Source organism: Sander vitreus, chromosome 3 (genome assembly GCF_031162955.1).
Source record: "Sander vitreus isolate 19-12246 chromosome 3, sanVit1, whole genome shotgun sequence".
NCBI classification, from domain to species: Eukaryota; Metazoa; Chordata; class Actinopteri; order Perciformes; family Percidae; genus Sander; species Sander vitreus.
In genome coordinates, this window is record NC_135857.1 from 13,419,332 (window position 1) to 13,433,404 (window position 14,073).

The following is a 14,073-nucleotide window of genomic DNA, read 5'->3' on the forward strand; positions in this document are numbered from 1 at the left end:
TGAGAGTAGGCAGGTGTATGAACAAATGTTCAGCTGCAGATTATGAAAATTAAAAGTTGTCTGAAACATTTGCTGTTCATTTAATTGTCTCAGCTACACAGAGAGAGAGAGCGAGAGCGAGAGCGCGAGAGAGAGAGAACAAGATTTGTATTATGCTGTCTGACTGCACTGATGTTTTATATGTGCATAAAGGCTTAAATGCATTTGTTTGATTACTGTATGCAGGCTTTACTTGATGCTTATGAGTTTAGACCTGTGAGACCAACATAAGTGTGTGGCAGTCATTGCTTATATGTTAGAATTTATACTGTTTGACATAGAGCCCAATATTTTTGTAAAGGCAGTAAAAGATGATCATATGAGCCAAAAATAAAAGTAATGCTGTTTTAATAATGCTCTATTATTATTAAGTGTTAAAAGAAATATAAAGATGTATAATATTCTTTTAACTACCAAACAGTTGTAAAATGAATTCAAACTTTTAACTTAAAACAGCGTCTCCCCATTCATAACTATTCACTGCTCTAGACAAACATGCACACGCCCATCTCATTATTATATATGCATTAGGACAATTGGAAATGTAGTCAAGTAAATAGAAATATTGCATGGTGAAAACTGGGGATAGATACAATAACTTAGAACTTGAATATTATTGTTATTATTAATTCCCTAATGAGTTTTTTTAATTAAGTAATTTGGTACTAATTATTGGGACAATAGAGAGTGTTAAATTGGTCCACTTCCAGTTAATTAATTGCAGTTAATTACACTACAGTTCAGGTCAGCCATACATGAAACAAGAAAATGTAAAATTTGTCTGCACACAAGCATACAAATTCAACATATTCCAACAATGGAAAATGAATGACTGAATGTTTTCTTTCAGAGAGGCTATAATCGCTATTTTTATAATAACAATGTAGACTATCTATGACAATGACAACGTGAAAGTTGTTGCTCATAGTGATGAATATAACTGGTGATAGTGGAGCATTTAGCCGCTAAAGAGACAGATGTTTCCCTCAGGAGTTGGTAGAGACCAAAAACAGAGCTAAAAGAAAGTGAATTATTATTGGAGGTTTGCCAGGTGGACACAAACATGAGTGCCAATACTTGATAATGGAGCTCCTCAAACACTGGATGTGTGAAGAAGCAGCTTTTTGCTAACAAGTTCACCATATAAACTTTAGAAGGGGATCAGATATCAATGTTGTTCTCACAGCCTGTTTCCACTGCCCCCAAATGGCCATAAGTCATTTAAGGTTTTAAATTTCTTCTGGATATCAACAGCTAATCTTAATTTAGCTAAGTATTAAGTAACTGAAATAACACAACAATGTTTTTTCCTTATAGTTTGTAACAAGTTATACATTTCTTTCGTAGAAACAGGAAAACTACAGACTAATGAAATAAATTGTTACTCAGTCACTTTCGGGGCTCCATAGCTGGTAGCTGGTAGTCTATGTTAATGATTAAAGCACCAAATCCTGTTGTCTAAAATGATAAATGACACATTTTGTCTATTACAAGCTCCATTGTAGTACATAGATTTTCAGGGCTGAATGAAAGCATTGTATATGGAAAAATAAAGATTAGCAATCTACCCGGGTAATATTGGATACCTGTGTGTGTCTGTATTGTGGGTGTGTGTAAGTGTGAATGCATTAGTGTGTGAGCTCTGAGGGGAAATTCCTCTCTCATGGCTGGGAGTTCTTCCTGTTGTAGAGCTGTGTTTGTACAGCCTGGCTTTGTCGGGATATCCTACCCTGCCCATGTCTGAGAGAGAGAGAGAGAGAGGGAGCGATGGAAGGGAGGGATGGCAGGGGGGAAGGATATAGAGTATGGGGTCAGGCAGAGAAACTGGAGGTGTGACAGAGACAGTGGTAGGAAGTTTGGAGGATGGAAATCAAGGTTGATTTTTGATTTAATAGAATTTGACATGCCATCACAAATGTCTGCACAGTGGGTTGAATTAGCATAGTTTGCTCTAATCCAGAGCTTTACAGCTATTAGACTGATGTGAGGCTGGAGGCGAAGGGACAGGGCCAGATGACCAGACAGCCTACAGCCTAAAGGAAGAGATGATTTATCATCAGGACTAACGTTTTGATGTCTTGTTCTTTGGAAAACCCCTGTTCTCTCTCTGGCCATGCCAGGCTCATTAGCTAAGTCCGGCTGCAGTCATGTTCCTCTCAGCACAAAGCTAATATACAACTGATTACTTGTCTGATGTACAGTATCTGATATTTTGTGTACAAATTCATGTTTGATTTAAAAAAAATATATATAGTATGTTATAGAAACATGAGATAGTGATGTCTCACACAGTATTAAACTATAAACAGTTTTTCGAGATACTGTGCAGAGTTTAGACGGGAAGTTTACTAGTTTATTCCCCCAGTAAATAACCAAATAAGAAAAGATGTAGCTAAAAATGGACAAGAGTTAAATCCAATTTCCTCTTTCTCTTTTCAGTGAGAGCAACTCGAGTTAAATACTTTTCCACTGCAGACTTTTTGATTTGTCAAACACAGGTGTAACTAATTAGCTACTTTTAAATGCCTGCATTGCATTAATTTCTGCAACAGAGCACATTGGTAATGATTTTAGTTCCACCTGTGCTTTGCCTGCTATGACAAATCATAATGTTTCTGTGAAATGGTCTATGAATCATAATCATTTGGGAACAATAAAGAAACAAGAGGGCTCCAATGCTAGCGAGACTATCATGATTCAGGTTGGTTAGATTTATTCAGAGAGAACAACATTTAATGTACAAAATAGACCGCTTTTTGACAGAGAGGAAAAAAAAAACGTCTGATGGTCATCAAGCAAACATGTCAGTCAAATCCAAAAAATGACTCATTCTGATTAACCTGTCAGTATAGTAGGATAGTTTTGTGTCTTATGTGTAACAATGTAACTTTCCATTTTAAACAACAGAAACTAAAAGAAAACAGTATTGTTAGGTGTTGCAGTCAATTTACACCTCAAGGGCTTTCAACATTGGGAACATTTCCAGAAGGTGACATTAATTGACAGTCTCACTGCTCCACTTCGCATCTGCCTGCCATCATTGCATTTTGAAGGCTTGTTCCAGTTTTTGTAAGCGTGTCAACCTAAGTCAGAAGTGATCTAATGTAGCTTAATAAGTAACTTTTATAAGCATAACATTTAGCCTGCTCTGTCAAGCTCAAAGCACAGCTGAGGCTGGCTGGAAATATGAACAAGTAGAGATTTTGACGTTTAGTTTGAGGCACTTTATGAATAGCCAGAGTCATCCATCCTGAATGTTCAAAGATTTCTTGTTTGAATATGACGGTGGCAGGAGATTATTCATTGTGAAGTTCAAATCATACTTCTTTTCAGAAACATTTCAGCTCTGAACTGTGAAAGAAGACATACATTTTTCAATATGCTTTTTATCCCTGTTTTGAAAGATCCTCTGCGGAGCCAATTCTCTATCTCCTCTATAATGATCACACACACACACACACACACACACACACACACACACACACACACACACACACACACACACACACACACACACACACACACCAGCACCAGCACCTTTGCCATTATGTCATTTCCCGCTTTTAGCACTTTGGCCATTATCTCCAAAAATGGCACAAATAACACTGAGATGTTGTCTGGGTCAGAACGAGGTAAAAATATCATGTCATGATTGACTGTGATCTTATCAGCTTCTTCTTTGTGATGTTTACAGTTTGATTATCCCCTCCGTGCGTGTTCACTGTTCCTTCGCCTGGCCTCTAATGGCCGCAGTACTGCAACTTAATGAAACACACGCAAATAGACAAAACACAAGCAAATTAAGAAAACATCTTCATAAATAAAAACCAACACATGCGCAGCATTTAGCAAATGTGCTGCAAATACACACAACACAACCAAATACACAAATGCGCTGCAAATACACAAACAATGCAAAAAGAAAAGCACACAATCCCCAAAAACAAATATGCTGTATATTAATGCATATTACACAATGGAAGTTCTCCAGGCCTCTAGGGGGAGCGCTAAGTGGAACAGCTTGATTTTCGACCCCACAGGGAGAGAGCGCTCTGCCTTTTTATTACCATGAGTTTACAGACACGTCTCTGCTGATTGAGTATCACCTGTGACCTGAGCCAATAAACTAGAGACACACCCATCAAACGAGAGAAACATATCTCAAACATAGACTTCATATTTACAGTCTATAATCTCAAAGCACACCGTACACACCGTTTTGAGATTGAACGTGTCCCGGCTCGCTCTCTCTCGCTCTCTCTGTCTCTCTCTCTCTCTCTCTCCACGTGGGGTCAAAAATCAAGTGAGCATCCGGAAAGCGTACCTCCTATGGGGAGATTCTGAGGCTAACAAGCCATCATCTTCTGTTAGCATTCCATTGACTGCTATTCATTTTGGCGTCACTTTGACAGCAAATAACTTTACATCTGACTCTTTTTGTCCATTGTTTATTTCTAAAGAAACACGACAATGTATTAAAGGCTCCATTACCTTGTATCTCACGTTATGGCTCTGTAGCAACCGTTTTTGAAAAAAATAGGCTTACGATTGTGTCATAACCACGTGACTTTCTGTCGCACAGTAGATAAATTACCGTATAGTCAGGAGAAGCTGTTTAAGTTTAATTACTAATATTAACTAGCATTTTAGTTAGCAATAATTAGCCTGTGCCTATGTTATCTCCTTACATATACCTACGCTCTCCGTCTCAGCAAGATTGAATAATTGAGATTTCTCTTGGCACAGCTACCAGAAGACTTCCAACTTTCAGACAGGTTGCTCACGTCACATCTACGTCTACGTCTGCGCAGTACGTTCAGCCACCACCGGAAAAGTGACTTCACTGGTCTCCGTCGAAGTATATGGCATCGCTGTGTACATTACTTCTACTGTCTATGGCTCCCCCTAGAGGCCTAGAGAACTTCCATTGTGTAATCTGGATGCAGCGGGTTTTTTTTGCTTTTGTTTTCGGGGATTGTGTGCTTTTCTTTTTGCATCGTTTCTGTATTTGCAGCACGTTCGTGTATTTGGTTGTGTTGTGTGTATTTGCAGTGCATTTGCTAAATGCTGCGTATGTGTTGTCAAATTAATGAAGATGTTTTCTTAATTTGCTTGTGTTTTGTCTATTTGCATGTGTTTCATTAAGTTGCAGTGCGTTTGCCCCTGTCGGCCACTGTATCGCAGGTCTCTTTGACGTAACAGACTTTGTGATTGCAAAACAAATTGCTGTGTGTGTGTTTTGGAAAGGTTGTCAGGAAGGGTTTATTGTGGATGATTCTCTTAATCTTTTTACACACGTATTACGAGTCTTATCAGTGGTTGTTGTTGTGATTTTAATTTGGTAACCATGGTTAGTTTGACCCTTCCTGGCTGACATACAGGACCCCTAACCTTAGCAACAGGGCTTACCATAGATACACCTTTCCTGTATCAATAACAATATCATAACTTACCTGGCCGTGTGCACTTGTGGGTGAAGAGGCTGTTGTGTGAGGGGGAGGGAGTGAATAAGAGAACAAAAGAAAAGAAAACGGCTCTGGTCTTCCCACAGGTCTTAACCTGTTGGCAGAGGGTGCGGGCAGAAAGAGGGAGAGGCGCATATGGTGGATGGAAGGAAGGGTGAGGAAAAGGGGAGGGAAGGGGGAGGGCGATTGGAAAGTTGATAAGGCTAAGAGGTCTGTGAGTGACCCAACAGTGAGGTAATGCTGTGTGTGCACTTTGTAGTAGTAGACAGTTCATCATAACCAGTCTGATCCCAAAAATCGCTCCAACTCAAGCAGCATTTTTAAGCAGCGTAAATTTTTCAACTGTCCACCGCATGACTGACATGTTGCTAACGCTAAATCGGCGGAGTAGGCCTACTTATTAAAAGGTTAAAACTGTGTATTGTTCCCCTGACAAAAAAGTATTTTATACAATTTATCAATTCTACCAAAGAGACAGTTGCCCTGTAAACATTTCTGATTGTTTTATTTAATAGTTTGAGGCCCCAAGAGTTCAAATCATACAATATTTCCAAAAAATATGTTAAATTACACTGTGAAGTCTAAAAAAATAATACAAATGTGTGCACTACAATAGGTTTTTTTCTTTTTACCTTTCCCAATAATCATCTCACGACCCATCTCACGAAGATTTTTCTTCTGACCCAGTGGAGGAACCACTGGACTTAAATACCTGACTGTATATGAAGTAGTTAAAACTAGCTCCACCTCTAACAGCTGCAGCCGTAAAACACTATACTTACACATTGTTGCGTTACTATTAACAATCTAATAAATAATAAATATAAAATATATATGGGATATTTTCCTGCAGAACAAGTAGGCTACTTTTACTTCTGATAAATGAGGTACTTGGTACTTTACTTAAAGTAAAGTATCTGAATACTTCTTAAACCTTTAATTCTGTAAAGAACTAATGTGATTCTAATCAACTGCAGGATTTTGCAGTGTAAAGATGTGAATCATGTATAGTAAACATTACTTCAGATGAGAGTTTTAAGCCAAAGCTTAACTGACCCATTTGCGGGCTACGTGCTAACTGCCGGCCTTAATGAACTGTCTGCGAGCCCTCTGTAACCCAGCACATCTTTTTAGCTCCATGACTTCTCTGTGTGTGGGTGTGGGTGTTCGTCCACATCCCCTTCTACTTTTCTTATCTTATCACCTCTCTTTCTCTTCTGTGCTCTCTCTCTTTTATCTCAACATCCTTTTGTTTCACCTCCCTCTGACCTCTTTGTTTGTTTTCACATATCAGAAAATCTGACAAACTCCAGGAGGCCCACAAATCGTTGCACGGTTGCATTTCTCCTCTACCTTTTTCCCTTTTTCTTTACATACGCCCTACACAATTATCCTTTCTACTTCTTTTCTCAGTCTCGTTTCTCCTTCTGTACAGTCACTTTTCCTACCATCTCCTCATCTGTGGCAGTACAGATAGTATACTGGATGTACCTCCACTTGAAGCAAATCCCTGACTCAGTGTTTTCCGCACCACCAATTTTGCACCTTCACTGCAACCCTTCATCTTCTCTTCTCCTCCTGGCATGTCGCCTCTTTTTCGCCTCCAGCTAACGTTAGCGTTGCTGCCGACCTCCTGCCCTTAACCTCCCTCCAAATCCCTCACTCACCTCCTTCGCCCATCACCTGCTTCATACAGTATCTATCTCCCTCCCTCAGTTTCCTCTCCTCCCACTCAGCCACCCCACCTCTGGCAGTATACGCTCTCGCAGCAAAGACGTGACTACACATCTATGTAGCCCTTTAGGAGAAACCTTAACAACAATGCACAGCGATTTGCATGACAGGCGTTGGTGTGTTTTACAGAAGGAGGATGTTTGGATGGATGGTGAGAGAGAGTTGTGGGGGAAAGAGTTGGTCTGAATTATTCATTTCTGGACTATTAGGTGAACGAATGCATCAGAAAAGAGAAAGGCAAAAGAAAAAACACCTATTCTCTGTTATCTCTCCAGAGTGTGATATCTCTGTAAGCTCAAAGTCATCGTTTGAAGATGTCCAACTTATGACCGAGTCCTCTGCTTGTGTATTGCAGTATGGCTGTATATATGCTGACTTAATCTAAATCTTTAGCTATGAATATTTAATAAAATATCTAGATTTAGTTACATAGACTGTAACTGCTGCAACCTGCCCCGTCTATCCTGGATTACCTTGCATGCAGCAGCACAGAGTAAAAGAGGAGTACAATAAAGCATTACACGTGCCTTAAGAGGGTGTCCAGTAAATTGAGTTTTTTTGGACAGCCTTCCTCACCGCAATGATGTAACGGCCTCTCTCTCTGTGTGTGCATGCTGCAGGTTGAGGTTTTCTTGAATCAGCACCCAGCTGCAGCCTCGGCTCGTTCAGGCACTGAATCACTTCTGATTTTTTTCAAGGCTTAGCGCGCCGACGATCGAAACAAAGACTTTTCTCAGCGGTGGAATGAAACTTGGTACATTTACTCAAGTAATGCACGCGCGTACAGTTTTGACATTTGTACTCTATACTTGAGCATTTCCATTTTATGCTACATCCTATTTCTAGTATACATTAATTCCACTGCTGTAGTTACTACATATCTTTCAAATCAAGATTGTATGGGTAAAGCATGATCAGTTTGTAAGATATGATCTTTTTGCACGGATTAAACTATGCAGTGGTATATCACAACATTAAATTCCTGCTCACGCATTAATGCATAGAAGTATAGAATGGTGCAATTTTGCATAGTGAGTACCGTAACTTCTTAATGGAGTATTTTTATACAGTGGGATTTGCTTCTTTCACTTATGGAAAAGATTTTTTTTCAATGCTTTATTTGAATACACCTATTGCATTATGCATAAAGGGCATTATGCATACAGGATTCAGTTACAGAGGTTATTTTCTGACACTTAAAATGAGAGAAAACTCTGCATGCGCCACACAGTAAGCCTACCAATTGTAACCCACTAATGGTAAGTGATGCCCTATAGGCATAGATATCAGTATCACTACATCATCTTCATAATCCTCTACATTGATACCCTAGCACACTGATGTTTGCAACTAGGAAGTGGTGTACCTCAGAAAAATCAGAAAAAGCATCATATATGTATCCTGTAGGTCAAAAACACAGCTCATTTCTTTAGATTAAAAGTTATCTTTATCAGCAAAACCAACATCATTGATTGTTGTTGTTTAATGTGATTTAAAACTCAAACATGTAAATTCGTGGCACATGTTAAACATATGTTCTCTCTGTGTTTTCTTCACAGAAGTCCTTCTCACTGGTGTTGGAGGCTCTGGACTACGACAACGACACATCAGAATCAGGTGAAGCTGCAGTGTGTGTGTTTGAATGTGTGTTTGTGTGTCTGTATGTGTTGCTGTTTTGAATGTGTATGATTCTCCTCCTTAGACATATTCTGCTTATTTTGAATTTGTAACAGCTATATAAGTTGTAAAACCTTAATTGCATGCTTTTTCTGTAGCCTGTGGTTATCCCACTGCCCCATGTCAGATACAATCTGATACTGCCATGTGTGCTATGTATGTTTGGTCAAACTAGGGCATCTCAGCTAAGCTACATAGCTTTTATCATGATTAGTTGTTATGATTGTATTTAGCCACCGCCTCATTGATGGAGCTATAGTCTTGCATTGCCAGATCTATCTCCACAGAATTATGTCAGCACTGGAGTATGGCTTGGCTACACCGGAATATAGGGGGGAAATATTACATATTTAGGCAAGTAACTTATACTTAGCTTTAAGCATGAGTAGTTGGTGTCAACTCTTTTCTCCATTAGGATTGTTATAGGCCCCCTGTATTATTGGTGTTGTATATCAAACTCAATAACTAAGATGTTGTAGGATCATAATACTTTTTCTTTTATTTAAGCTGGAATATTAGCTTTAACTAGCCAGAGTGCAGTAACATCGTTTTGGGTTTTATCTGTTTTTTTAAATTACTATACTAATTTCTATAATAATAATTTATACATGGTAATAACGATGTCAAAAAGTCAGATTCTGGTCTTAATGTACTGTGTGTTGCCTTTGTCGGGCAGTATTTTTCCCCCATATTTATCTTATTTATAAGTTTAGTTTTCAACAAGCAACATTTCCATTGAGACAAACAATTCACGAGAGCTTGTTTACAAGTAAGTGTGGTTCAACATGGTGAAACAATGTAAAAATATCTTAAAGGGTCTTTTATCCAGACCCTTTAATTTCCTGCTCGTCTCCTTGTTGTTTCTCCTCGTAATCAGGAAAAGCTCCATGACAGGGAATGTGAGCCTCATGCTATAAAAAGCAAAACACACACACACACACACACACACACACACACACACACACACACACACACACACACACACACACACACACACACACGCGCGCACAGAAAGAGACAGATGTTCCCATGTCTTCCTCATTCCTGTCATGCCACAATCCTCTCTTTCATCCCACCATCCTCTACCTCGCTCTCAGCCAGTCATGTGCAAAAGATGGCTGGGATAGTGAGAAACTGGGAACTGCACCAGAGATCCTTCTTCTTCTCTGTTTTCATCTCTCCTTGTCTCTCCCTCCCTCTCCTTCCCTCTGCCCTCTAGCTCTGCTCTTACAGCTGTGTTTGCATTATCTGTCGTTTCCACCTGAGCTCCTGACAGCCTTTACATTGGGTCTAAAGCCGTTCACTAGGCGGGCAGCTTAAGCTCAGCCCAAACACGGGCGTCACTGTAGCAGTCTGACTGGACTTATCAGGCCCTGCTGCTAATCAGAAAGGATTACCGAGCACCTATGCACCTTCTGAAACAGTCCTTGGAAATAGTGAGAAAATATGAAGTCCTTTGAGCGTTGACAGTATGACCTTCGCTGGTTTTGTTTAACATGTAGCTGGTGTTAATGTCTATTAAAGGATAATTCCAGTTTATAACTTTGGTCTTATTTCTACAGCTTTGGTCCTCATTTTTATTGGTTATGATAACATTTTACTCAACAAAGTAATTGCTAGATCTGGGAAAACACAGTTGAGCCAGATTATCTAAACCCCTTTTATTTGGAATCCTGAAATGTTGGTAATAATCCCTCATTAAATAGGAAAACATACACTCACGCAAAGCTTCAGTAAGTGGGTCACTGTAAGTAGGTAAGTTGAACCAGGATGTTGGTTGATATATTCACTTTCTCTTCCATAAAAGTTTGGCTAACTTGGGGCCCACTTTTGCAAAAGCGATGTGTGAGCACTGCTTAGTTTAGTTCTTTTAAATTTGCATTTACCCTCAATTGCCAGTTTATTTTAAAGGATTACAGTCTAGTACAGCCCTGCAATAAAACCTTTTTTATTTTTTTATGTATTGTGTTATACTGACAGGTGTTTCTGTGATTTATCCTTATTGATATAAATTGGGTAGACAAAATAAGCTAAACGATGTGAGAAAGTGGCAAGATCATGTAAGTGTATATTACCGTTGTGATACTTGATACTTGGGATTTGTGATACTTGATACTGATATTTACAACATGGACACACAGGACATTCCGTCCTGAGTAGTGAAACATGTCAAAATGAGAAGGAGGAAATTATTTCATGTTGCAAATCACAGCTTGCATGTGACAAATGTGGTGAAATAGGCCCCTGAGGGTTTGTTTTCAAAACTGTGTGATCGTCTAATCGCTTGGGATTCTTGCCCCATCTCATTTCCTTTTTTTAGCAATGTCACCTTGTTCCCAGATCTCAGCATTTAAAGGTATCTTGTAGAGTTTTCTCGTTGTCCTTTGTCATAAAACATTTGTAGAGCTGATTTTTGGAAGATTTTAAAAACCTACATTGCAAGCAGTCTTCTTCTTCTTTGCATTTTGTGGCTCATGCTATATTTCTCTGCACATTTACACCAGCAACAGTCGATAAGTGGATTAGCATGAAACCATTGACACAACTGTTTACCATGCACAAGGATGCAAATGCATGCGCGTGGGCACAAGATGAAATCATTGCTCCATATAGCCCTACTAGTGGTCAAAAAACTACACACAGAGTATTTTTAATTTAGCTTCTGTAATGAACCAGAATTATCTTAAAACCGCAGCAGTTACATTTTTCTCTATGTTCTTCCTTCTGTTCACATATTTATAGGGTCATTTTGAGTGCAGATTTGCTACTGTGTTCTCAACTGTATTGACGTATCACTTAAAGCCACAAAATTGCCACCCCCGCTGGAGAGAAAGTGAAATTCAATATTAGAAGCGTCATAATCGAGACCAGCTGGTCTATAAAACTCAAGACACATGTTTAGACTCAGTGCTTTTATCCAGAGGAGAATCCTTTCATCGGGACATCCTTCACTAGAATCCAAAACAAAAACAAGACTCCTCTGAGATTAGCCACATAAATCAAATATAGATGGGACAGCTGATCTATTGGCTTCCATAGGTCTACTGTATTGATTTGTCGCTTCAGGTGATGTGGAATAGCAAGTCAAAGGGAGGTGTTTTCTCTCCTGCAGTGTTTTCTCAGCCACTGTCAAGGCTAGGCACCTCACAACTATTAGCAGGCAGTGGGTGGACAATCACCCAAGGCTAGAGAAAGTGATTTAGGTGTTGCTGCTACCCGCTGATACAATCCCTGTGTGTTCGCTGCTTAAATTCTGTTTGCCTTTCTGTAAAGTGTCCTTTTAAAAACAGCTTAGGGCTTCTTGTTAGTTTTTGCCATCTAATATTTGAGCTTCTCTCTCTCTTGTTTTCCCCATTTACTGCTCGCTACTTATGCTCACTTGTTAATGTGCCATCACATCTCTCTCATACACCTTCCCTGCTGTGCTGGCTGATAAAGTAGTTATTTCTTCTTCTTCTCTCCTCTTCTCTTTCTTTTCTGGCAGAGAAATGGTGATGATGAAATTAGCCATTTGTCATGCCAGAGTCATAAAATAATGAAAAACCCACAAAGCACTGCAGTAGTGGAAGGAGTGTTTTGGACGACAGGCCTGTGGAGGAACGGGGGAACGGCTGAGCTAACAGGGCACTCAGCGTCCACTCTGTTCCCATTCCTCTTTTACTCCCTTAAACACACACACACACACACACACACACACACACACACACACACACACACACACACACACACACACACACACACACACACGGACAAACACATACACGGCCAATATGTGCCCCTGTTTTCATTCCTTTGTGTTAAACCACGGTGATCTCATCTCTCCATCAGGCGGTTTGCTATGTGTGTGCGCTAATAGCTGCCTCCCTTCCTTTTTGGCTCTGTTCACCTCTGTCTGTCTGTCTCGCACACGCGCGCTCACACACGTGCTCACACACGCGCTCACACACGCGCTCACACACACAGTATACCCTCCCTCTGTCCATCACCGACTTACTTCCAACAAGGCTTCCTTTTCTGCATTACTATCTCGCAATCTTTCCCTTTATCCTCACCACCATCTCTTAAATACACACATACATACATTGAGACACACAGATATACCCACGCACACACATATTCTCTGTGCTTTGTGTGTGTTAATACCCTGTCAGAGGAGATTATAACGGAATTGGGGATGACAGCGCCTCTGGGAAATCCCCTCCAGGGGTCATGAGCAGCAGGCGCTGCCCCAGCCGGGCCTCATTTGGTCCTTTCTGGTGTTCAGGCTGCCCTCTCTCTTTCTCTGCAGACCCCCGACCCTTTTACTCTGGTCCTATAGTCGGCCCCTTGTCTCCATCAGTATTCATACTGGATTTGTTTCTTTAGTTTGCGCCCCAAATCCTCAAGACAAGGAAATATGGATTATAGTCACAATGGCTATATGTAATGTGAAACGGGTGACAAACACAAAGAATTACCACCTGACTCAGTAGTTTCTCTCAGCTCTGCGTAGGTTTTTACTTTCAGTTTAATGTTCTGGCATAAAACTTTAGTGTTTTTGGTTGAGCCTCAATGCTCTCATCAGTGTTGTTTCCAGCAGCAGTATGGAGCTGTTTTTAGCAAAAAAGCTCTAAATACTCACTGTAAACTTTCCGGCTTAGCATAAGGTGACCAGATTTCTGAAAAAAAATCCGGGGACATTTTTAGCTCAGAAGCGTAAATACCTCCAAAACAGGTCATTTCTTTATCTTTATAAACTTAAAACGGGGACACTGCCCTAGGGGGGTCACTAGACCTAGAGCTGCACTGGGGCACAAGCCCCCCTAGGGGGGGGGGTCCATGGGCATGCTCCCCTGTAAGAACATTTTGTGTATTTTAATGTTTAAATGCATCAATCTGGTGCACTTTGAAAAGAAATTCAGAGGTTAGACTTGATTATTCATATATCTATGGATGGGAATATTTCACTTCAGAATTTTAACCATGCACACACAGGTGGAATAGTTTTTTCTTCATATTTTTGCATTAATGTCACTAAGAAGCATACCAGTAGAAATATATATTTTTATTTGTAAGTGGGATATATATAAGTAAGTGGGATTGTCTGGAATCTACAATATAATAACCATTATGGTGGGATACACTGGCTAAGCAATTTACAAAAAATATCTGTGCTGAC

The 14,073-nt window shown here is 39.9% G+C and overlaps 1 protein-coding gene across 4 annotated transcripts in view; it reads left to right on the top strand.

Annotated features, from left to right (window-relative positions):
* The window catches only part of LOC144515343 (uncharacterized), a 49,038-nt gene that overhangs the window by 15,822 nt on the left and 19,143 nt on the right, over window positions 1-14,073 (top strand). For all 4 annotated transcript variants that reach the window (XM_078246098.1, XM_078246095.1, XM_078246096.1 and 1 more), the window contains one exon: window positions 8,798-8,855. In XM_078246098.1, coding sequence (XP_078102224.1) covers window positions 8,798-8,855 — 58 coding nt within the window. The remainder of the gene's footprint in view (window positions 1-8,797; window positions 8,856-14,073) is intronic.